General features: G+C 41.1%; 1 protein-coding gene across 1 annotated transcript in view; it reads left to right on the forward strand.

Moving 5' to 3' along the window:
- Positions 1-25,188, forward strand: part of LOC103198374 (phospholipid-transporting ATPase IB) — an 826,205-nt gene that overhangs the window by 21,933 nt on the left and 779,084 nt on the right. The window contains exons 7-9 of the mRNA XM_042781171.1: positions 12,689-12,854; positions 21,184-21,311; positions 22,895-22,972. Coding sequence (XP_042637105.1) covers positions 12,689-12,854; positions 21,184-21,311; positions 22,895-22,972 — 372 coding nt within the window. The remainder of the gene's footprint in view (positions 1-12,688; positions 12,855-21,183; positions 21,312-22,894; positions 22,973-25,188) is intronic.

Raw genomic sequence — 25,188 nt, forward strand, 5'->3', positions numbered from 1 at the left:
AGGAAACTTTCTTTGTTGGTTACCAGGAGTGGGAGAGAAGGGGAGGGAATGTTGCAAAAGTAAAAAAATAATAATTAAAAAAAATTTAAAGACAAAAAGAAGAACACCATGAACCAAATGCTTAAGTCTTGAGTGAGTGAGGGAGCATGAATGAGAGGTTGGTGGATTTGTGATTTGCTGGGGGTAGGGACAAAAGGTAATGTAGTCAGTTGGCATGCATTTTAAGAGTAGGCTTTTAAACTCAGCATTAGAGGAATAAAGGTTCAGAAGTATTACCTAGTCCTAAATATATACTGAGTAATAGGGCCTTCAGACTCCAAGGCATGCAAGTCTTTGTTGAGCACCCTCTGCTCAGTAAGGGAGGGATTGAGTGTCCTAGGCTAGTGTGGCAAGGAGCTGGAGGAGCCCATCAAGGAGAGAGGACATGGTAAGGCCGTGGGCACTGTGGTAGTTAAATTTGTATGTCAACTTGGCTGGGCCTGGTTGAGTGGCTGGGCAGCTGGTGCTTGTTATTCCCCATGATGAGACTGGTTTTCAACTCCATGGTGGGATCTACCACAAGCAGCTGAGTAGCTGCCTTTGGGATGTGGTCTGCTTCCTGTATATAAGGAGAAGCCTTGGGGATAGTCTCTAGCCTATGGCACCTTGACCTTTGCACGTAGCCATGTCGTTGTTCAGTAGCCTGCCGTGCTCTGCTGACCTTGGGACTTGCAATGTACTCAAATTAATGGACTGCCGTATGGTTTGGTAACTAAAAAGGACTGTGCCTTTTTACTTGTCAACCTTGGGCTTGTCAGTCTCAGTAGCCAGCAGCTGTCTGAGTGAAGAAAAGCCTCTAGCTCCAGTGGCCCGGGAGCAGGAGGCAGAGCTGAAGCCCAAGGCTGAAGGGCTTTCACCCAGTCCCTAGAGCCTGGCACTTTGAACTTGGACTTAAAGCCTCCAAACCGTAAGAAAATAAACTCCTGTTTCTTTAAGCCATCCCATTTGTGGTCAGAGTGGCAATAGGTAACCAGAACAGACACATTGGGATGGTTACAGATGGGGTGTGTGGATAGTCTGGGCAGAAAGAAATAATCACCACTTCTTGTATTTAGGGAGCTCTGATGGTGTAGTGGGTAAGACATTTGGCTGCTAACCCAAAGGTCAGTGGTGCAAACCCACCAGCTTCTCGAAGGAAGGAAGATGTGGCAGTCTGCTTCTGTAAGATTTATACCCATGTTCATCACAGCACTATTCATGACAGCAAAGTGATGGAAACAGCCATTTCAACATCAACAGAAGTATGGATAACCAAACTATGGTACATCCACACAATGGAATCCTGTGCAACACTGAAGAATAATGTAGAATCTGTAAAACACTGCATAACATGGATGAACTTGGGGAACATTATGCTGAGTGAAATGAATCAGTAACAGGAGGACAATATGGTATTGGTTTGCTATTGTAAAAAGTCAAGGAAGGGTATATATATGGAAGGACGTTTGCTTTGTTGGTTGCCAGGGATGGGAGGGGAGTGGAAGGAACACTGCTAGATATGTAGAGACGAGTGTTAATTAGGGTGAAGGGAAAGGCAGTATACCAAAAGTGACTGACCAGCTCAATAATACTAAGGAAAAGGAAGATGCAGAGAGGTGCATAAAAGGTATAGACAACCAAGATAAACCGTTCTACATATCCAAACAAAACAAAACAAAAACTCACTGCCATCGAGTTGGATCTGCCTCATAGAAACCCCTCCTTGGGTTTCTGAGGCGGTATCACTGCAGAAGTAGATTGCCCAACTTTCCTTCTGAGGAGTGGTGGTACTGCATTATCAGTGATAACAAACATTAATCTGTGGGCAGATAGATGGATAGACAGGCTGAATGATCAAATCATCATGTCTAGACAAAAGGGAATATACCCATGACCATATGTAAGGTTGGCATATGATATTTCTACATACATATTTGTATGTGCTATAACAATGTCCATATATATATAATAGAGCTAACAAGGGGCTAAGTTAGGATAACTTCTTAGATACAGTCAACCCTCCTGAGGGAGCGAGTAGTTGAACCTGTGGGCTTGGGACCATGGTTGCAGGGGACATCAAGCTCAATTGACATAACATACTGCACATTGCACATCCTGCTTTGGTGAGTAGCAACTGGGGTCTTAAAAGCTTGTAAGCAGCCATCTAGATGGAATGGATCTCTCCTCATCCAGAGCAAAGAAGAATGAAGGAAACCAAAGACACATGGAAACAATTAGTCCAAGGGACTAATGGACCAATGTGTACCTCCGCCTATATGACCATGAGACCAGAAGAACTAGATGGTGCCCAGCTACCACTGTCAACCACTCAGAGGGGGATCTGTGTAGGAGATCCTGGATAGAGTGGGAGAAAAATGAAGGAACAAAATTTAAAATCACACACACACACACAAAAAGACCAGTTTACTGGTCTGATAGAGCCTGGTGAGACCCCTGAGACTGTGGCCTATGGATTAGTTACCCTTGAGGTGTGGAATTGAGCTCAATCCCTTGGCTTCCAGCCGAACAGTAGACAGGCATATAAGCTGAACATTTCTGTCAGGTAGATACACTCCTTAGAACAATCAATCGTGGGAGAACAGAAGGGCAGTATTTGCACAGGGAGATAGTTCAGGGGGGCAGGAATGCATAGGAAAGAAGGACACAGGGAAGAGGTAACTGCAGAGAGGAAATGGTAAGAGAGCTGTTAAATTGTGGGGAATTGAAAAAAAATTACAGCCTTGGAAACCCAAGGGGGGTCACTATGAGTTGGAATCTACTTGTTGGCATTGGGTTGGATTGAGTTTGTTCTATTTAGGATGCTATATTTATTTAGGGAAGAACATGATCAACATTTTTCAGTTTTCAATTTCAACAAGTTGAAAGAACTGAACAGAAATTCAAGTCTTGAATTGAAATATTGAAGGATTCTATAGGCAGAATTTTGAACAATGCAGGGAGCCTCAAAAGAAGATGGAAGGAATACACTTAGTGACTCTGTCAAAAAGAATTGGTTGATGTTCAACCATTTCCCAAGGTAGCATATGATAAAGAACTGATGGTACTGAAGAAAGAAGTCCAAGCTGCACTGAAGGCATTGGCAAAAAACAAGGCCCCAAGAATTGATGGAACACCCAATGAGATCCATTCACCAAATGGATATAATGCTTTAATTGCTCATCCATCTATGCCATGAAATTTGGAAGACAGCCACCTGGCCAACTAACTGGAAGAGATCTGTGGTGCAGTAAATTACTTAATATGTCTCTTCTAGCCATGATCTTTGTGACTCCTACCTGATGACTGGGTGGGATGTACATGTGAGGTGGTTGTGGTCCACCAAGGGGATTAGATAGCTTGCTGATACTGTAAATAAGGTACACAGCACCCTGGTGGGGGTGGGACCATGCAAATGAGGTATATGGAACCCTAATGTGAGAATGGGTCAGTTTTATCATCTCACTAGGCTTAGAATGTGCCATCCTAGAGGTGGAAAGGGGATCTTACTACCATCAGGAATGAAGATGCAGGAGTGAAGTCCATCCTTGGGCCTGAGATCCCTTCTGGACCTCCTTGACCCAGGGGAGAGACAGAAACAGAGAGAGAGAGAACTGTAATGCTTTGCTGAAATGGCAGAGAGAGGCAGAAAGATGTCAAAGAGATGGTGGCAGCAGAAGTAGGAGAACCAAGAGACCAGCATGAGACAGAGCAGCAGGCTTCCCAGCCCACAAAGCAAGGCAGTTGAGTGTCTTTGTACAAGAGGCTTGCTGGTGGCATGGGGGTGCCTCTCTGGGCACCTGTTGGCAAAGCTAAAAGAGCTTTGTGACACTGGTCTGAGAAGGACAGAGGCAGAGGCCAGATAGAAGGGTGCCTATGGCACAACTGAAAGGAAGCTGTCCTCACTGAAGAACTGTATCCTGAGTTGTTTTTGAATTGTTGGCCAGTTGAATCCTGAATTGTAACCTATTACTTCCCTAATAAACCTTATAATCATGAGTATTGTCTGTGAGCTCTGCATGGCCATTGTAACAAATTATCAAACATAGCAAAGAAGTAAAGAATGCTATCGGAGGGATGGTTGTGTCAGAGTTGGTGAAAAGTTGGAGGGTGGTGGCATGTCTGAACTCTAGCTCAAAGGAATCAGCTGTGGGCTGCTGATGTTCTGGGTCCCCCTTCCCCTTGGGAAATTAGGGGAGGTCAGGAGACGCCACCCATATATGTACCCTTTTAGCAAGATCTGTGTTTGTGCCAATTCCAGAGAATGGCGATGAAACAGAATGTGAAAATTATCAAAGAATATTACAAATATTACTCATGAGTAAAATATTGCTGAAAATAATTCAAAAAATGTTGCAGCAGCACATTGACAAGAGAACTACCAGAAGTTCAAGCCAGATTCAGAAGAGGACATAGAATAAGAGATGAAATTGCTGATGTCAGGTGGATCTTGGCTGAAAGCAGAGAACACCAGAAAGATGTTTGCCTATGTTTACCTATGTTTTATTGACTACGAAAAGGCGTTCCACTGTGTGGACCATAAGAAATTATTGCAAAGAATTGGAATTCCAGAACACTTAATTGTGCTCATGAGGAACCTGTATATAGACCAGGAGACAGTTGTTTGAACAGAACAAGGGGATTCTCCATGGTTTTAAATCAGGAAAGGTATGCATCAGGGTTGTGTCATCAGACTTTTCCAATCTATATGCGGAGCACATAATCGGAGAAGCTAAACTATATGAAGAAGAATGTAGCATCAGGATTGGAGGAAGACTCATTAACAACCTGCAGTCTGTATATGACACAAACTTATTTCCTGAAAGTGAAGAAGGCTTGAAGCATTTATTAATGAAGGTCAAAGGATATATAGCTTTCACACCTCAATAAACAAAATCCTTGTAACTAGACCAATAAGCAACATCATGATAAATGGAGAAAAGATTGAATTTGTCAAGAATTTAATTTTACTTGGATCCATAATCAATGCCTATAGAGGCACCAGTCAAGAGATCAAACAACGTATTATTGCACTGGGTAAAGGTGTCACTTTGAGGACTAAGATGTACCTGACCCAAGCCGTGGTATTTTTTAATTGCCTCATATGCATGTGAAAACTGGACACTGAGTAAGGAAGACTGAAGAAGAATTGATGCCTTTGAATTACATTGTTGGTGAAGAATATTGAATATGTTTTGCACTGCCAGAAAGACAGACTTACCTGTCTTGGAAAAGTACAGCCACAGTGCTCTTAGAAGCAGGGATGGTGAGACTGTCTCATTTGCTTAGGACATGTTGTCAGAAGGGACCAGTGCCTGGAGAAGGACATTGTAATTGGTGAAGTAGAGGGTCATTGAAAAAGAGGAAGACCCTCAGTGAGATGATTTGACACAATAGCTGCAACCACGGGGTCAAACATAGCAAGGACTGTGAGCATGGCCCAGGACCGGGCAGGGTTTCATTCTGTTGCACATAGGGTTGCTGTGAGTCAGAACTGACTCAGCGGCACCTAACAGCAAAAACTCTTAGCCTGTCTGAGGTGCGTCTGATCTCTCTCTCCTGCTAGGTCCTCACCCTTCGCAAGTACCGACTGGAATGTTGAGAGCTCATTGCTATTAAGCACCCTGGATGTGCACACTTCATCTTGACAAACAGCTTAATGCTGTGCCCCTGGTGAGCATCCTCAGACTTGCCCCGTCCAGTGGTAGTAGCCACTAAACCACAAACCACTGCTTTTGTTTTCTATGATTAAGTGACACAGAGACCACGAATGGCTCAAATTTGGACACAGTGCCAAGGCTCGTTTTCAGATTACACATATTACATATTTAACCGCTCTCCAAGACGCCTTGTGCACTGGATTTTTTTTTTTTTTTTTTTAATGCATAGAATTGTTTTTATGGATTGAAAAACAAAAGCAGTTGCTGTAGAGTTGACTTTAACTCATGGTGACCCAATATGTGTCAGAGTAGAACTGGGCTCAGTAGGTTTTCAGTGATTGACTTTTTGGAAGTGTAGCTCTGGGCTGTTCTCTTGAGTCTTCTCTGGGTGCACTTGAACCTCCAACCTCTTGGTTGGTAGCTAAGCATGTTAACTATTCACATGACCCAGGGGGACTCCTCTTCTTTCAACTCTGCATTGGTAATATAGCTTTGTAGCTAAGGTTTAAGAGTTAACTATATTACATATAAAACATAATCCCGTTACCCCTCAGGTGTGCAGTGTGCGCTAAGTTATTTCATGACATTTACTTTACATGGTTGTGACAGGCACATCTCCTTGATCCTAGATTTAGTAACCCTCTTTACTAGGCTTATTACGCACATTGACTCTTCGAGTGAAGAATAATGAAGAACCCAGAAACATCTCTGCTGGATTCGCTGTGCCTTTAGGGTTGAAACAACAACAACAAAATAATGAACCTTCAAAGGAAATATCACCTGATGCACAGAGCCAGAAACCATCCTGTTAGAGAAATAACATTTTTCTTTGTATTTGTGCTACTTTGCCACAGAGAGGAAACATGATTAGATAGACAGATAGATACATAGATAGATATTTAACTTTTACCTCAAAGACTTCTTCCCTTCCAAGTTCTCTTGTTTGATGCTTAATGTAGTTACACTTAGAAAATTTTCAGCATCTGTTTCTGATAGTTGACTTAATAGGAAACCAATATCATGTTAATTATAGCAGACACTTATTACCATGAAATGTTCTGTGGGTTTTACATGTGTTAAGCCATTTATTCCTCACAATGCCCTCTAGGAAAGTATTATTTTTCTCATTTTAGGAGCTCTGGTAGCGTAGTGCCTATGGCACTTGATTGCTAACCAGAAGGCTGGAGGTTCAAACCCACCAGCCACTCCTCAGAAGGAAGGTTGGGCAATCTACTTCTGTAGTGATACCTCCTTGGAAACCCAAGGAGGGGTCACTATGAGTTGGGTCCGACTCGACGGCACATAACAACAACAACAATAGGTGGTGAAACTGAGGCAAGGAGCATGTAAGCTAGGTACCTGAGGTTTCTCATCTCGTAGGAGATAGAGCTGGGGTTCAAACTCAGGGACTCTGACTCAGTGTCCATACTCTTGATAGTAGTGGGCTGTCTGCTTTTTTAGGAAGGAATAAAATATGTGAAGTTCTGAGTCATTTTTAAAGATTTTTGAAAATCTGACATTTTGGCTTGTTTTGTTTGGAACCCCCATTACACAGAAGTAGCAGTGTTTGGTAAGAATTTTGTAGAAGAACTTGTAATGCTGGTAGGAATTTAGCTTTAAAAGCTCATCATTGCAAGTAGGAATGTTCAGGGGATGGGTGTGGGTAAGAGGAGGTTGAGTTTCAGTGAAGCGTGTATGTTGAAGCCTGCAATTTTGGGGTTATTACTGCAGAACAGGTCATCAATTGCTCATATGCAAGTTCAAGGTGAAGCTCAGGCAAATTAAAAGAAGTCCACGAGAGCCAAAGTATGACCTTGATTATATCTCACCTGAATTTAGAGACTTTCTGAAGAATAGATTTGACATGTTGAATACAATGACCAAAAGCCAGAGGAGTTATGGGATGACATCATCCATAACAAAACAAAAGATCATTAAAAACACGGGAAACAAAGACCAAAATTGGTGGCAGAAGAGACTTTGCAGCTTGCTCTTGGATGTGGAGTGCTAAAGCAAAAGAGAGAAATGATGAAGGAAAAGAGCTGATCAGATTTCAAAGCGTAGCTTGAGAAGAAAAAATAAAATATACTAATGAAGTGTGTGAAGTCCTGGAGTTAGAAAACCACAAGAGAAGAACACAGTTATCATTTCTCAAGCTGACACAACTGAAGAAAAAAGTCAAAGCTTGATTTGCAGTATTGAAGGATTCTGTGGGCAAATTATTGAGTGATTCAGGGAGAATTAAAAGAAGATGGAAGGAATACAGAGAGCCACTATACCAAAAGTTGGTTGATGTTCAATCATTTCAGAAGGTAGCATATAATCAAGAATTGAAGGTGTTGAAGGAAGAAGTACATCTGCACTGAAAGCATTGGTGGAAAACGAGGTTGCAGGAATTAATGGAATAACAATTGAGATGTTTCAACAAACAAATGCAACGCTGGAAGTGCTTACTCATCTATGCCGAAAAATTCGAAAGACAACTACCTGGCCAACTGACTGGAGAAGATCCACATTTGTGGCCATTTCAAAGAAAAATGATCTGACAGAATACAGAAATTATAAAAAAATGTCATTGATATCACATGCAAGTAAACTTTTGCTGAAAATAATTACAAAATAGTTGCAGCTGTACATCCACAGGGATCTGCCAGAAATTCAAGCTGAATTCAGAAGAGGACATGGAATGAGGGACATCATTACTGATGTCAGATGGATCTTGGCTGAAAACAGAGAATACCAGAAAGATGTTTACCAGTGTTTTATTGACTGTGCAAAGGCATTCAACTGTGTGGATCATAGCAAATTATGGATAACATTGTGAAGAATGAGAGTTCCACAATACTTAATTGTGCTCATGTAGAACCTGTACATAGACCAAGGGACAGTTATTTGAACAGAACAAAAGTATACTGCATGGTTTAAAATCGGGAAAGGTGTGCATCAGGGTTGTATTGGTTCATCACACTTATTCACTCTATGCTGAGAAAATAATCAGAGAAATTGGACTATATAAAGAAGAATGTAGCATCAGAATTGGAGGAAGACTCATTAACAACCTACGATTGTGCAGATAACACAAACTAGTTTCTTAAAAGTGAAGAGGACTTGAAGCATTTATTGATGAAGATCAAAGACTATCTACCCTTCATTATAAATGATACCTCAACGTGAAACAAAAACCCTCATAACTGGACCAATAAGCAACATCATGAGAAATGGAGAAAACGTTGATGTTGTCAAGGATTTAGTTTTACTTGAATCCACAATCAGTGCCGATGGAAGCAACAGTCAGTTGGGCACACCTGCTGCAGAGGACCTTTTTAAATGATTAAAAGGAAGGATGTCACTTTGAGGACTAAGATGTACCTAACCCAAGCCATGGTATTTTCAGTCTCCTCATATGCATGCGAAAGCTGGACAATGAATAAGGAACACCAAAGAATCGATGCTTTGAATTATGTTGTTGGCAAAGAATATTCAACGTGCCAAGGCCTGCAGGAAAAACAAACAAATCTGTCTTGGAAAAAGCACAGCAGGAATGCTCCTTAGAGGTGAGGATTGCAAGACTTCACCTCACAGACTTGGAACATGTTGTCAGGAGAGACCAGTCCCTGGAGGAGGGCATTGTGTTTGGTAAACCAGAGGGTCAGGAAGAAGAAGAAGACCCTCAACGAGGTGGACGGACACAGTGGCTGCAACAGTGGGCTCAAAGCTAGTGCACTGGGAGGATGGCCCAGGCCTGGGCAGTATTTTGTTCTGTTGTACTTAGGGTTGCCATTGTTTGGAACTGACTCTGCGGCACCTAACAACAACAAAAACGAGCTCCTGTGTTGTAAAAGATGGGCTTATCTTAGTAGACTTGGGTTAAAGGTAACTTTTCCTAACCAGTTAACTAGCCAGAATTTGACTTCTGGAAAAGGCCAGAAGTGAATAAACTGATGGGGTCACAGAAATGAGGTTTTACTACAGATTTTTCCTGTTCATGCAGAAACTCTCTTGTTGGTGAGTGTCATGGAATTGGTTACAACTCCTAACTTTATAGGACAGAGTAGAAATGCCCTATACAATTTTCTAGGCTGAAATCCTTACAGGAGCAGATGCTGGGTCTTTTCTCCCATGAAGCCACTGATGGTTAGCAGCTGAGAGCTTAACCATTGCACCACCAGGGTTCCTCATGCAGAAACTAAGGTATAAGAAATCTCCAACTCCCTCCAAGAGAGCGATGGCAAAATATTTCTGGATTTGTAATACAATTGTATTTTGCAATATAAGTCAGATGGTAATTTCAGTGGCATTGTGGTATGAGCTTCCCTTATGGAGCTTAGAAATGAATTTTGCCTCCTGTTTTCTTCTCAGTTTAATTTTCACATTGTGGATAACTTGGTATTTTTGATTTTGGAGACATTTTCATCCTAGCTTTTGAAATGATTGGGTAAACTGAAATGGCAAATGAGAAAGCTGACTTCACGTTTGACCTAAGCTACCATTTTTTATGGTCAGCTAGAACCCCTCATGATGCAGTGGGTAAGTGCTCAGTTGCTATCCTAAAGGTTGGTGGTTCCAACCCACCAGCTGCTTCCTGGGTGAAAGATGTGGCAATCTACTTCCAAAAGATTACAGCCTTTGAAACTCTCTAGGACAGTTCTACTCTGTCCTGAGGTTTTCTATAAGTCAGAATCTACTCAATGGCAGTGGTAGTGCCTTACCAGGAGCCCTGGTGGAGCAGTGGTTAAGTGCTTGGCTGCTAACGGAAAGGTTAGTGGTTCGAACTCACCAGTGGCTCTGCTGAAGAAAAGATCTGGTTATATGCTCCCATAAAGATGGCAGCCTAGAATACCCTGTGGGACTATTGTGCCTTGTCGTAAAGGATCACTACCAAAAAAAACCAAACTCATTGCCATAGAGTTAGATCCGACTCATAGCGACCCCTCCTTGGATTTCTGAGGCAGTATCACTAAGGAAGTAGATTGACCAACCTTCCTTCTAAGGAGTGGCTGGTGGGTTTGAACCGCCAGCCTTCTGGTTAGTAGTCAGATGCCTTAGGCACTATGCTACCAGAGCTCCCAAAGGGTCACTATGAGTAGGAAAAGACTCAACAGCACACAACAACAACAGTGCCTTATATGATCACCTGATCTGAAAGTGTGCAGTTCATGACTCATGGAAGGAGACCTGTCCCCATCTCTTCCTGTCCCTTTCCTGGCTTCTGGTCTAATCCAGCCTCAGCTCACCTCCAAGAATGGATTATTATAAATAATCCCTCTGGCTTTTCTGTCCTCAGCATCTCCTTCAGCCATCTGCTATGCTGTGGTATTAGTTTTCTACTGTATTGTAACAAATTTCCACAGACTTAGTGGTATCAACACAAACTTACTCTTACAATTTGTAGGGTAGACCTGTCTGGCACAGGTTACACTGGGTTAAAGTCAAAATGGTGGCAGGGCTGCGTTCCTTTCTGGGGGTATGGGGGAGAATCCATTTTCTTGGATTTTCCAGATACTAAAGGCTGCATGCATTCCTTGGCTCCTAGCCTCCTTCCCCATCTTCAAACCCAGCCACAATTCATGACCATTCTTTGACCATTCTTCTGTAATCACCTCTCTGTGGGACCATAGTCAAGAAAGGTTGTCTATGTTTCCTGCTTTTAAGGATGTATGTGATTAACTTAGTCTCAGTGTGGTGCAAAAGGTTAAGCATTCAGCTATTAACTGAAAGGTTGGTGGTTTGAATGTACCCGTTCTACTTCTGAGTGATCAGAGCCGCTGCAAGCCTTCTGGTGCACAGGTCTACTCTGACATCCGTGGACTTGCCATGAGTTGGAGTCAACTCTACAGCAACTGGTTTGTTTTTATTGTTTGGATGTTTATGTGTATAATCCAAGATAATTTTCTGTGGTCAGGTCCTTAAATTAATCGCATCTGCAAAGTCTGTTATACCATGTAAGGTGACGTATTCACAAGGTCCAGGGATTAGGGTATGGCCATCCTTAGGCATTATTCTACCTAACACAACTACCTTCAGAATTTTTTTTTTTTTTTTGTGAAATGACTTTTGGTTATCACTGTCTTACTCAAATAATTCTACAGACTTTTCCATTGCTGAGAAGATACAGTCCTACATTTTCAAATGGACATGCAGTAATCCCTGAGTTTGGCCTTATTGAGTCTGTCTGACTTTGTCCTTGATTCCCCACGCTGGCTTCCAGTCTAGCCAGGTTGATTCCATTCCCCTCACCCACCCATAGGGAGAGAGCAGGCGTACCCATGTAGAGACACTACGCCTATGATAAGATTGCCTTTCTCACCTGCCTTTCCCCTCTTTTTTAAAACCTTTTTGTCTATCTTATGATTCAGGATGTTGTTTCTCTGCTTCACTAGGCCTTTCCTGACGTTTCTGCTCATTTCTTGTTCAGAGTTCTGCAGATGAACTTTTTCTCCACCCATTTCTTTTGACACCTGTTGATGTTCTATTTTGCATTTTTGATCTGTATGTGTTTGTGCATGTCTTTTTCTTTTCCTCGACTGAATTGTGAGCTACTGGTAGGAAATAGCTACTATTTTTTTCCTTTATAGGTTTTTTGTAGAGCTGAGTTTTTACATAGATGGTTCTTTTTAAATTCTTATGGTATAGAATGTCTGAGTTTCTCTTGATTTAGTAATGTCTTAATTTCTTTTAAACTGGACCAAAATTACTTAGAATCTGTTGTGTGCAAAAGCAATGAAGGTGGCTATTTTTATCATAAGATGTGATCATAAAAATACAGATTGAATCATGGAGAGTTGGATGTGTTCTTTAAATTGCATAGAGTATACCTTCTCTCTTCCTTATTTAAAACTAACTGTTGATTCAAGGGCATAATACACTTAAAAAAATTTCATTGATCATTTAGTAAAGAATGTAGTATTTTACCTAAAAGTTGTTGAATTTGGTGGTATTACCTCTTTTTGCCCCCACCCCTTGTCTCCAAATCTCTTCTGTGCTCCTTACTGATTTTAAATGCTGTTGTACAGAATTCAACTAAAGCACCGCTGAAGAGGTCAAATGTTGAGAAGGTGACCAATGTGCAGATCCTGGTGTTGTTTGGTATCCTCCTAGTCATGGCCTTGGTGAGCTCCGTGGGAGCACTCTACTGGAATGGGTCTCAAGGTGGCAAGAACTGGTATATCAAGAAGATGGGTAAGTGTTGGATGGGATGTTATTGATGGAAGACAGAACTCATCCTTAAAAAGTTCTTCCAAGTGTATCTTTTACTTCTTTTTAGCTGTTGAGCATAATGCCAGCTTTTCAAAGAAGATTGAAAGATTATGAGTCATGTGATGAAGTGAAGATGGGAACATTAGGGGATTACTTTTTACTCAAATGATTATTTCTTTTCCCTACATCTTCTGAGTTATTTTCTTAGTAGTTGCTCAAGGGGTTACAATATACATCTTTATCAGAATCTACTTCATATTAACACTAATTGAATTCCAGTAAAATATCAAAACTTCACTACAGTAGAATTCCATTCTTTTCCCTGCTTTCTGCTATTTTAAGGAGCTCAGGTAGTACAGTGCCTAAGGCATCTGACTGCTGATCGGAAGGTTGGTGGTTCAAACCTAACAACCACTCTGCAGAAGCAATATTGGGCAATCTACTTCCATAAAGATATACCACCTCAGAAATCCAGTGGGGTTCACTATGAGTTGGAATTGACTCAATGGCAGTGGGTTCGTTTTTTTGCTTTTTTCTATTTTATTATATATATTTCCCTGTTTATGTTATGCATTCACCAATGGAATGGTATAGTCATTGCTTTATATAATCTTGTATCTTTTAAAGAAACAAAAAGATAAAAGAAACAAATATATATAATTTTTTAAATCAACAATTTATTTTATTAGCATTTCCAGTACTTTTCATTTCTTCTTGTGGCTTTGAGTTACCAACTAGTGTCGTTTTCCTGTATCAGGTGGCTTCATTCTCTTTGCTATTATATGCATTACATCTTTAAATTCTGTAAGTCCAACAATGTAATTTTATAATTTTTTTATTTAAAAAATCAGTAATAGAAGAAAGGATAAAATTATATAATCATCTTGTATTTTATCATTACTTACATAATTACCTTTTTTTAACGGATTTTAATTACTATCTTGTGTCACTTCCTTTCATCTTGGAGAACTTCTTTTAGCATTTCTTGAAGGCAGCTAACAATAGATTATCTCAGTTTCTATCTTGGAATGTCATAATTTCTTTTATTTTTTAATTATTTGCTTTGTTCTCTTGTAAAATTCTTGGTTAATATTCTTTTCCTTTTAGTGCTTTGAATATATTCTTCCTTCCACTGCCTTCTTGACTCCATTATTTTTGATTAAAGAAAAAAAAAGCAAAACTCATTGCTGTCAAATTGTTTCCAACTCATAGCAACCCGTCCTTGGGTTTCTGAGGCGGTATCTCCACAGAAGTAGAGTGCTTCCTTCCAAGGAGTGGCTGGTGGGTTTGAACTGCCAGCCTTTTGGTTAGCAATCAAATGCCTTAGGTACTGTATACCAGACCTCCTGAAGAAAAGTCAGCTGTAAACCTCAGTGTGTTCTCCTTGTATGTGAGTAATTTTTCTCTTGCTATTTTCAAGATTATCTCTTTGTCTTTTAATAGTTTTTTGTTTATCCTATTTGGTGTTTGTTGGGCTTCTGAGATTTGTAGATTTATCAGATTTGGGAAGTTTTCACTTATTTATTCAAATATATTTCCTGCCTCTTTTCTTTCTTCTCTTCTTCTGGTACTTCCATTATGTGTATATTGGTACAGCTCATGTATCCTGCAGGAGCTCTGGTGGCATAATGCCTAAGGCTTCTGACTGCTAACCAGAAGGCTGGTGGTTCAAACCCACCAGCCACTCCCTGGAAGGAAGGTTGGTGAATCTACTTCTGTAGTGATATTGCCTTGGAAACCCAAGGAGGGGTTGTATGGGTTGGATCCAATTCAATGGCAGTGGGTGTTTTGTGTGTGGTGTATCCTGCAGGTCTCTGAGTCTCTGTTAATTTTTTTAAATTATTATTCCTTTTTCTTTCTGTTCTTTGGACTGCATAATCTCTATCGATCCCTAAAATTTGCTTATTCTCTTCTCCAAGCTCAAATTATTGTTGAGCCCTTCTAGTGATTTTTTCATTTCAGTTATTTTTATTTTCAAGTTTTTATTTGGTACTTAAATAATTTCTATACCGTTATTGATATTCTCTATTTGATGAATCATAATTGCTTAAACACATGTACCTTTAGTTCTTTGCATATATTTTTAATAATGGTTTTGGAATCTTTACTTGAACCATCATCTGGACCTCCTCAAAGCCAGGTTCTCTTGCTTTTTATTCTTCCTGTTTCTTTGCACATCTCAAATTTTTGTTGAAAACGAGCATTTTAGATAATATATTATAGCAAGTCTAGACCTTGATTTCCTCTTTTACTGGGGCTTGCTGTTATTGTTTTTACCTGCACTAATTCCATGAACAGGAGCTCTGGTAGTGTAGTGCCTAAGGCACTTGACTGCTAACCAGAAGGCTGGCAGTTCAAACCCACCAGCCACTCCTTAAGGAAGGTTGGGCAATCTACTTCCGTAGTGATACTGCCTCGGAAACCCAACAAGCAGTTGCTATGAGTTGGGTCCGACTCGACGGCACATAACAACAACAACAACAACAACAACAACAATTCCATGAACTGTGTTTTTGTGTGCAGCGTGAGCCTGTGTGCTCAGGTTTATTTCCTTGTGCTTATTTTTAAGTTTTTAAAAATGGACAGTTCAGTAGCTTTTAGTATGTTCATGTTGTTGTTGTTGTTGTTATGTGCTGTTGAGTCAGACCCGATTCATGTCGACCCCTCCTTGGGTTTCCGAGACAGCATCACTACGGAAGTAGATTGCCCCATCTTCCTTCTGAGGAGTGGCTGGTGGGTTTGAACTGCCAGCCTTCTGGTTAGTAGTCAAGTGGCTTATGCACTATGCTACCAGAGCTCCCTCAGTATGTTCATAGATTTGTGTAACCCTGTCCTCATCACCACATAATTTTTTTTTTTTTTTTATTAGGATTTGGGTGAAGATTTACAGAGTAAATTCACTTTTCATACAGCAGTTCACATATACTTTGTCTCATGTCATTGACCAAAATTTACAATGCAGCAGCTCCCCTCCCACTTCCTCCCCATAGTTACCTTCTCCCAGTGTCCATCCCTTCATACTCTTCTGCACCCTGAGCTATCTCCCTGTGCATAAGCAGCCCTTCCTTCTCCCATGATTGTTCTCTCCAGGGCATGTGTCTACTTGAGGTAAATGTTTAACTCACATGCCTGTACTTTGTTTGGCTGGAAACCACAGTTGTGGGTTCAATTCCAGACCTGAAGGGCAGCTAGGGACCATAGTCTCAGTGGTTACACCAGGCTCTATTGGACCAGCAAACCTGGTCCCCACCTTCTTTTTTTTTGCCTCCAAATGATTTTGAGTTTTGTTCCACATTGTTCTCCCTCTTTATGCAGGATCTCCTACATCCCTTCCAAGTGGATGGCAGTGGTAGCTGGGCACCATCTAGTTCTTCTGGTTTCATAGTTGTATAGATTGCAGATCTGATGGTGTACCAGTCGCTAGGACTGATTGTTTCCATTAATTTTGGTTTTCTTCTTTCTTCTTGACGAGGAGAGACCCGTTGTTGCATCTAGATGGCAGCTTCCTAGCTTTTAAGGTCCCAGTCGCTACTCGCCAAAGTAGTAGGTGGAACAATGTTTTGTATAGTATGTTATGCCAATTGAGCTTGATGTCCCCTGCGACTATGGTCCCAAGCCTGCAGGATCAACTACTCGGTCCCTCTGGGTAGCTGACTGTGACCAAGTAATGACCATAACCTTGCCCCTTGTCAGCTCTACTGTACACCTGGGAATTCTGATCATTCACATGAACTTATAGGCCCATTGTCTGCCAACCCTATATATGATCTTGGATACACTCTCCATTTAGACATACCTAATTGTTTAGCTTGTTCACCTATCTGTCGTCCCTATACCCATGTTTGCTTTCACTGACAACTCAGTACTGTATATGCAAAGGGGTTCATATTTGTTGTCTGTACTGCCCATGTAACTCTCTGTACTTCTCATCCTCAATGCTGCCATATTGGTCACTCACATTTGGTACATTGCCCTTCTCTTCATCCAAATCAATATTTATCTCTATCTATCTAACAGCATTCCCTCCCCTCCCCTCCCACCCCTGGTAACCAACAAAGAAAATGTCCTCCAATAGATAAACCTTTCCTTAACTTTTACAATAACGGACTAATACAATATTTGTCCTTTTGTGACTGACTTATTTCACTCAGCATAATGTCCTCCAAGTTCATCCACATTATGCGGTGTTTTGCAGATTCTACGTTATTCTTTAGCGTTGCATAGTATTCCATTGATCACCACATAATTTTAAACCATTTTCATCACTCCAGGAAGAAACTCCATCTGCCCTGTCACTTACTCAGTCTCTGTTTTTATTTTTTAAGCCTGGATTCCTAGGGGTCATCCCTGAGTCAGCATTACTTAGATGCCAGTCACTCATTGGTCACAGGTTTTACTTAAAACTCTTCAACTAGTAAGGATAGTCCACTCTCTGCTGTTGAATCTGTGTGTGGCTTAGGGAATGTTTTCATTGTTTGGAGACAGTCTTTCAGGGACTAGTTGCTCACAGTTAACTTCTGAAGAGGGTCTTTTGGAAGCAGGTGCAGCCTTGCACGTGAACATTGTCTTCTGGACCGCCAGGGAGATGTGTGATCTTACCAAGGTTTCCTTGGCTGTATCTTTCCACGGATGCCCCTGTTAAATTTCTAGCTGATTGACTCTTCTGCTTGCGCCATTTGTGTTGTGGGGATATTAACCTTCCCAGATCATTAGCCATTGGGATTTTTTTTTCTTTTAAACAATGCCCTAGGCATAGATTTTCTCATTCTCTGCTCCAAATGTAACTCACCTCAGGCTGTTTCTTTTTTCTTTTTGAATTGTGATTTGGGTGAAGGTTTACAGAGCAAATTCACATTCCATATAGCAGTTCACATATACTTTGTCTCATGACTTTGACCACAGTTTACCACAATGCAACAGCTCCCCTCCCACTTCCTCCCCATAGTTACCTCTTCCCAGTGTCCATCCCTCCATAATCTCCTGCCCCCTGAGCTGTCTCCCTGTGCATAAGCAGCCCTTCTTTCTCCCATGATTGTTCTCTACAGGCTGTTTCTTATATTGAAAACCTCCCCTGCTCTGGGGTGAACAGCCTGTCCCACCCTGAGGTAGAATTTTTGCCATATGGAGCTGTGCTGGGAAGGAAATGGGTGCTGCAGACTTCAGGATCTGCCCCCCATGCAGCTGCCCCACATACAACTTAAGCAACAAGGCTCGGGGAGGGGGAATGGTAACAGCTTCTGCCTCCAGTGCCATAGCCTTCCAGTGTTTTTATTCTGTAATTTGGTAGATTTTCTTGAATATGTACTTTTCAACTTTTTGTATGCTCTATGGCCAGTTTCTGTAGTGTTTAAATGATTACTTTTGACAGTTTTGTCCAGGTTTTTGATGCTATTTTGAGGAGAAGATCTGCTAATCTCCTACACAGCCATTCCAAAAAATAAATAAAATTTAATGAAAAAAATATTTAATGATTTTGAATTTTAAAACATTGGAGTGTCTTCTTGGGGTTTTTATTGTGATCTTTTAAGTATTTACTGTTTTTTTTTTTTTTTTTTTTTTAAAAAAAACAACTCGCTGCCATCGAGTAGGATCCAACTCATAGTGATCCCTCCTTGCATTTCCAAGGGTCCGGTAGCATAGTGGCTAAGGCACTTAACTGCTAACCAGAAGGCTGGCGGTTCAAACCCACCAGCCACTCCTCGGAAGGAAGGTTGGGCAATCTACTTCCATAGTGTACTGTCCCAGAAACCCAGTTGGGGCCGACTCGATGGCGCATGACAACAAGAGCAACATTACTACAGAAGTAGATTGCCCAGTCTTCCTTCTGATTTACTGGTTAAGCTAATCAAAAACATTTTTTTCTCGTCTAATTATTTCATCTAAAAACCAAGTCTTCTCACAGCTCTGGTGGGGTTAGTGGGCAAGGCATTTGCCTGCTAACCAGGTGATTGGCAGTTCAAACCCACCAGTTGCTCCGTGGGAGGAGCTTCATCTAAAGCAGTCTACTTCTGTAAAGATTTATAGTGTTGGAAACCCAGTGGCGCTGCTAGAGTCAGAATCAATTCGATGGCAGTGGGTTTTGTTGGTTTGCGAACTGCCAGTGAGAACGCTTGTTGACATTTTATAAATGTGGGGAAGGAGACTGGCTTTAGTTATAGGTTGGATCACAGTCCATTGGTTTTTGTTCTTAAAATTTGAACTTGGACCATGTTGTGTATCTAGCTTCAAAGGTGAAGATGGATACTGTGTGCATATGTATGTTGTTGTCATTTGCCGCCAAGTTGGACCCGACTCATAGCGACCCCTCCTTGGGTTTCCGAGGCAGTATCACTGTGGAAGTAGATTGCCCAACCTTCCTTCTAAGGAGTGGCTGGTGGATTTGAACTGCCAGCCTTCTGGTCAGCAGTCAAGTGCCATAGGCACTACACTACCAGAGCTCCTGTGCATATGTATACGTAGCTCCAAAGCATTATGGTCTAAGAAAAGATACAGCATTAAGATTGTATAGGCCTTGTGAAAACTGAATGACATTTAAATTGCCCAGCTGTAATGTCATTCTCCATTTCTAACTATGGATGTGCAGTGGAAGAATGGTCTTTATCCTGTCTCTAACGCTTTCTGTCTTGCTTGTTAACAACTTTCATCTTTAGGTAATGTCTGAGTAGCTCTATTAAAAGCCATCAGGCTTCTCATCTACTTTGTCAGTGTTAGAGCTTTGACCTCAGTTCCTATCAAATTCTGTCCTTGCTCATCTCCACTTGATTATTCATGTTTGACTAGAACCTTTATACAAGGAGGATGGAGTCAATCCTTTCTTCTTTTTTTTTGCATCTCCCATATTTCCTGGCTTTGACCCAGAACATTCTTGGGTTTCTTCAACCTTGAGTTTGGATCTTCTCAAATGTGCTTTACTCCTTAACACTGTCCATAATTATATAAAGATACTTTTGGCCAGTGTTTAATACTTGATTTAAAAAAAAAAAAATTCTCGATACATTATTCTACTTGAAAGCTAGAGATTTGTTTCTAAACAAATGTCAGCCCTTAAGATCTTGTTCCCTTAAGACATTTCTCTTCTTCTCTTGAATAAATATACTCTTGATACTTGTTAACTATTTGTACTTTGAGATCCCATGTAGTGACTTCTTAATTCAATAAAAGAAAAGTATAGCAAAGACATCTGTCAAGAAAAGAAGCGGTCATCAGGAAAAATAGAAGCTTGGTGAAAATAAAGGATTGTGAAAATATAACACTGCTGACCATTTGTATACACATACACATTATCCTGTGGCAGACTTTATCTTTTCATCTCAACTACACTCCACAACTCTGAATCAAGCCACCACCATTTGACTTGATTTCCTGAGGGGAATAACTGTGGATTGGTGCTATTACAAATTCCTAGTCTCTGACGTTAGTCTTCTGCTATCTTTATTTTAATTACAGTTCCCCTCAGAGATGATTTTAACACTAGTCAAACTGTCAGCCTGCTGCAACCCTCCCTTGCCTCTTGGGCAGATCATCTTACTAGGTTTTACTTCACCCAGGATACCATGGACGTCAAGGAAGAACTTGCTCTTTTGATACTCACAACTCTTGCACTTCGTTGCCCTGTCCTGGCCCCTTCTCCTGTCCAAGATGGTCCTGCCTCTGCTTTGGATTTCAGCCCTTGAGATCTTGTTCCCTCAAGACATTTCTCTTCTTCTCTTGAATAAATATACTCAAGATGTTTTGTCTGTCTCTCTCTCTGCCTGTTTGCCTTGTATGCACTTTTTCCATCTTACCCACTCATTGCAGTGTCCTAAGTGTAGCCATGCTTTGTGGACATTGTAGATACTCGTTTCAACCATTTTGGAGGCCAGTCATCCCCTGTGCTTCCTTTTTTAGTTAGCTTTCCTCACTCTGTCCTTCAAACTTGACGTGAGCATCATTTCTTCTGGCTGGTGGTCATGACCATGCTTCTCCATTGAAAGTCTTCTGTCTGTGTTTCTGCAATGGCTTGAGAACTCCTCCCTCAGAGATGTACCCTAGTGCGTGGTCACTCTGACAGGCCTGCTTTTCTCTGTTCATCTTTACCCAACCTCCAGCTCGTCGTTGGCAGAGACTGGGTTTTAGTAGTATTTGTGTCTGTAGTTCCTGACACGTAATAGCTGCTCAATAACTATTTTAGCTTGAATTTCTAAATTTATATATAGGCTGATAGACTTTTGTTGTGGATACTTTATAGAAAAATTCCAAAGTAATATAGTAAAAAGCAACTGAATGGGGATTGTAACTGAAGCTATACAGTTATTCTCTTTCTCTTTCACAGACACAAGCTCGGATAATTTTGGGTACAACCTCCTGACCTTCATCATCTTGTACAACAATCTCATCCCTATTAGCCTATTGGTGACTCTTGAGGTTGTGAAATATACACAGGCCCTTTTTATAAACTGGGTAAGTATTAAAGCAGAATTTATGAGTTGAGCTGCCCGGGAAATGTCAACCACTAAGAAGATTGGGCAATCTACTTCTGTGGTGATACTGCCTCAGCAACCCAAGGAGGGGTCGCTATGAGTTGGGGCCGACTTGATGGCACATAACAACAACAACAACAACAACAACGTCTTCTAATAGTATCTCAGAGCCTTAGTCATTTAATTGAGCTCCTAGAAAAAGAACAGTATGGTTCCTTTATGGTTAGGTCCATCCAGAGGCTTCTTGTTGTTCTGAGGTGCCATCAAGTTGGTTCTGACCCGTAATGACCCTGTGTGCAACAGAATGAAGCCCTGCCCGGTCCTGCCCCATCCTCAGAATCCTTGCCATGCTTGAGCCCATTGTTGCAACTACTGTGTCAGTCTGCCTCACTGAGGATGTTCTCCTTTTTTTGTTGAGCCCCTGCTTTGTTGTTGTTGTTGTTATGTGCTGTTGAGTCAGCCCCGACTCGTAGCATGCGTTTCTGAGGCAGTATTACTATGGAAGTAGATTGCCCAGCCTTCCTTCTGAGGAGTGGCTGATGGGTTTGAACTGCCAGCCTTCTGGTTAGCAGTCAAGCACCTTAGGCACTATGCCACCAGAGCTCCCTATCTTTACCAGAGGTTAAATTGGCCAAATAGAACTGGCATTGGCATGCGTGGTAGAATTGGGGCAAAGGATCATCAATGAGGGCATCTCTGATTACTTAGGGATTTCTCTAGCTAGTTTAAGTGACTGGAAAGTGGTTGGGTAGTAAATCACCAGAAGTTGTCTTATGTAGTTTAGTACTTTCAATAATAAATACATAAAGTTTTCAAAGAGTTAAAAAAAGAAAGAGGTTTAAAACACTTCATGAGGAATGAAAAAGTGTCAGCAGACTTGTGTGACAGTGGAATAAAGTGATCAAGACTTCAGGCTGAGGGTAAGTTCATAGTGGTGACCACTTCCCTGACTTCTCGGCTTCCTAGTCTATGAGATGAGGAGGGCAGTAGTACCTCCCATTTAAGGAGTTGTTGTGAAGATTAGGGAAAGTGATGGAGGTACAATGCTCAGCTGTTGGGTTATGTCTGGTTGGGTGATGATGCAATGACTGAAACTGAGGTTCAGACTTTTACAGTCTCAAACTGAAGACCACGTCACTGCCATCAAGTCAATTCCAACTCATAGCAACCCCTGTAGGATTTCCAAGGCTGTAAATCTTTATGGAAGCTGACTGCCTCCCTTCTGCAGAGTGGTTGGTGGGTTCAAACCACTGACCTTTTGGTAGCAGCCAGATGCCTTAACCACTGTACCACCAGAGCTCCTTTTCCATTAGGCTAGTGATGAAAAATCATCTTGAAACCAGAAATTCTGTATATAATAGCATGTTTTCTCCTGTATAATACATGTTTCAACAGTCATAGCTACTATTTCTTCACTCTCCAAAATATAATACAATCATTTATATCAAAATACAATGATATTAAGTTACCTGTTTTTAATGTCTTCTCTGTGTAAATATAAAGGAAGGGTTAAAGGTATGTATTTACTGAAGTGTTCTATCTTACTCTCTCTCTCTGTCTCAGGACACAGATATGTATTACATAGAAAATGACACTCCTGCAATGGCCAGGACGTCAAACCTTAATGAAGAGCTGGGGCAGGTGAGCGTGTCTTCCAGAACTTCAGCAACTGGGCCATGAACTTGAGAGGTGACCAGAGTTAGAAGACAACTGAGGGCTTTCATACAGTGTAGTTCTCCATAAATGTGGTTATTTCATTTGAAGTTATTTGTAGTATTGGACAGTTTTTTTTTTTTTTTTAAGTTAGATCACTGTGAGTTTATTGATTGGGGCCCACTTAGCCAGATTCTTCATTCAAACACTGAAACACTCAGCTCAAGAGGTTAGGAAAGGATCTAAGAGTTTATCTGGTTGCTTCACTGAAGCATGGATTATGCAGTGGCCTACCCTAAATCAAGCTAAAACGCCAGACCTGCCCTTGTATACTGTAGAAGAAGGTATCCAGTGACTTAGGGAAATTGACCTGTTAGAGTGGATTTTATCAGGTTGGACCCACAGACCCACTCAAGGACTGCTCAAAGGACACACCTGTTACCACAATGGTGAGGTGTAAATTTGTGAAAGGAGCCCTAGCGTCCTTGAAAATTGTCTATTTATTTATTTATTTAAAATTTTCATTGTGATTTGGGGTGAAAGTTTACAGAGCAAATTCATTTTCCATATAGCAGTTCATACACATTTTGTTTCATGACATTGACTGCAACTCCCCACCATGTAACAGGTCTCTTCCCACTTCCTCCCTGTAGTTACCTCTTCCCTGTGTCCTTCCCTCCCATGCACTTCCATCTCCCCTGAGCTGTCTCCCTGTGCAAACGCTGCCCTTTTGTTCTCCCACAATTGATTTCTCCAAGGAGTATATCTACCTGATGTAACTGTTCACCCCATATCTCTGTCTGTTGTTTAGCTGGAAGCCTCAGGAATGAGTTCAGTTCCAGACCTGAGGGCCCATAGTCTCAGGGGTCTCACAGGATCTATTGGAGAATCTTATTAAATGAAAATTCTAACTTGCTTTTTTAGGCACAGATCTGTTTTATCACCTAGAAAATACCTGGAAAAAAGTACAAACACATAATAAGTCATAATTTTAGACTCTGAAATTTGTTTATCAGGAGCCACGTGTTGGAGACCACAGTGGTTAGGATAATCAGATATTGGGTATCCATGCCAAAGAAACCAAAACTAAACCTACTGCCATTGAGTCTACTCTGACTCATAGTGACCCTATAGTTTTACTAAGTAAAATTGCCCTATAGGGTTTCCAGGGCTGTCAGTCTTTATAAAAGCAAACTGCCTGTTTCTCCCATGGAGAAGCTGGTGGGCTCAAACCACTGACCTTCTGGTCAGCAGCTGAATGCTTTAGCCACTATGGTACCAGGGCTCCTTATGTACCCTTCCAAACTAAAAGCATACTTACTGCCATTGAGTTGGTTCTGACTCATAGTGACCTCCATTGAGTTTCCAAGGCTGTAAATCTTTACAGAGGAAGACTGCCTCATCTTTCTTCTGCCAAGCAGCTAGTGGGTTTGAACCACTGACATTTTGGTTAGCAGCCAAGTGTCTTAGCCATGACACCACCAGAGTTCCTTTTATGTATCCTTATGGCCCCCTAGATGCTTATTTTACTGAAGAGCAGGGATTGATGATTGATGCTGGATCAATCATCTCAGCCATGGAATTGTGTGTTAAGTGTATAGCAAGAAACATTATTTTAAAAAAGCATTTTTAAACTATAAACTTCCTCATTATCAATTTCACTCAGATCAAATGATATTTAAAAAAGATTTTTCCACAATAATTGCTTCAGCCTGTGTGGGTCAGGAACAAATATGATAGTTCTCTGATCTTGGGCAGACTTTTAGAGAATAGGAAACTAATTGACACAAATGGTTAAGTGCTTGGCTGCTAACCAAAAAGTTGGCCATTCACATTAGAGAAACGCAAATCAAAACAATGAGATACAATCTGGCCCCAGCACTAGCAGTAAAGTTCAACAAGACAGAAAATAACAAATGCTGGCGAGGATGTGGAGAGACTGGGACTCTCTCATACACTGCTGGTAGGACTGTGAAATGACACAACCACTGTGGAAAGCAGTATGGCGATTCCTTAAACAGTTGGAATTAGAATACCATTTGACCCAGCCATTCAGTTACTAGGTATATATCCTAAAGAAGTAAGAGCCAGGAGAAGAACAGATATATGCACACCCATATTCATCGCAGCACTATTTACAATAGCTAAAAGATGGAAACAACCTAGGTACCCATCAACGGAAGAATGGATAACCAAACTATGGT

The sequence above is a fragment of the Orycteropus afer genome, unplaced genomic scaffold (assembly GCF_000298275.1).
Source record: "Orycteropus afer afer isolate SDZICR_OR568_19922 unplaced genomic scaffold, OryAfe1.0 scaffold00092, whole genome shotgun sequence".
NCBI lineage: Eukaryota > Metazoa > Chordata > Mammalia > Tubulidentata > Orycteropodidae > Orycteropus > Orycteropus afer.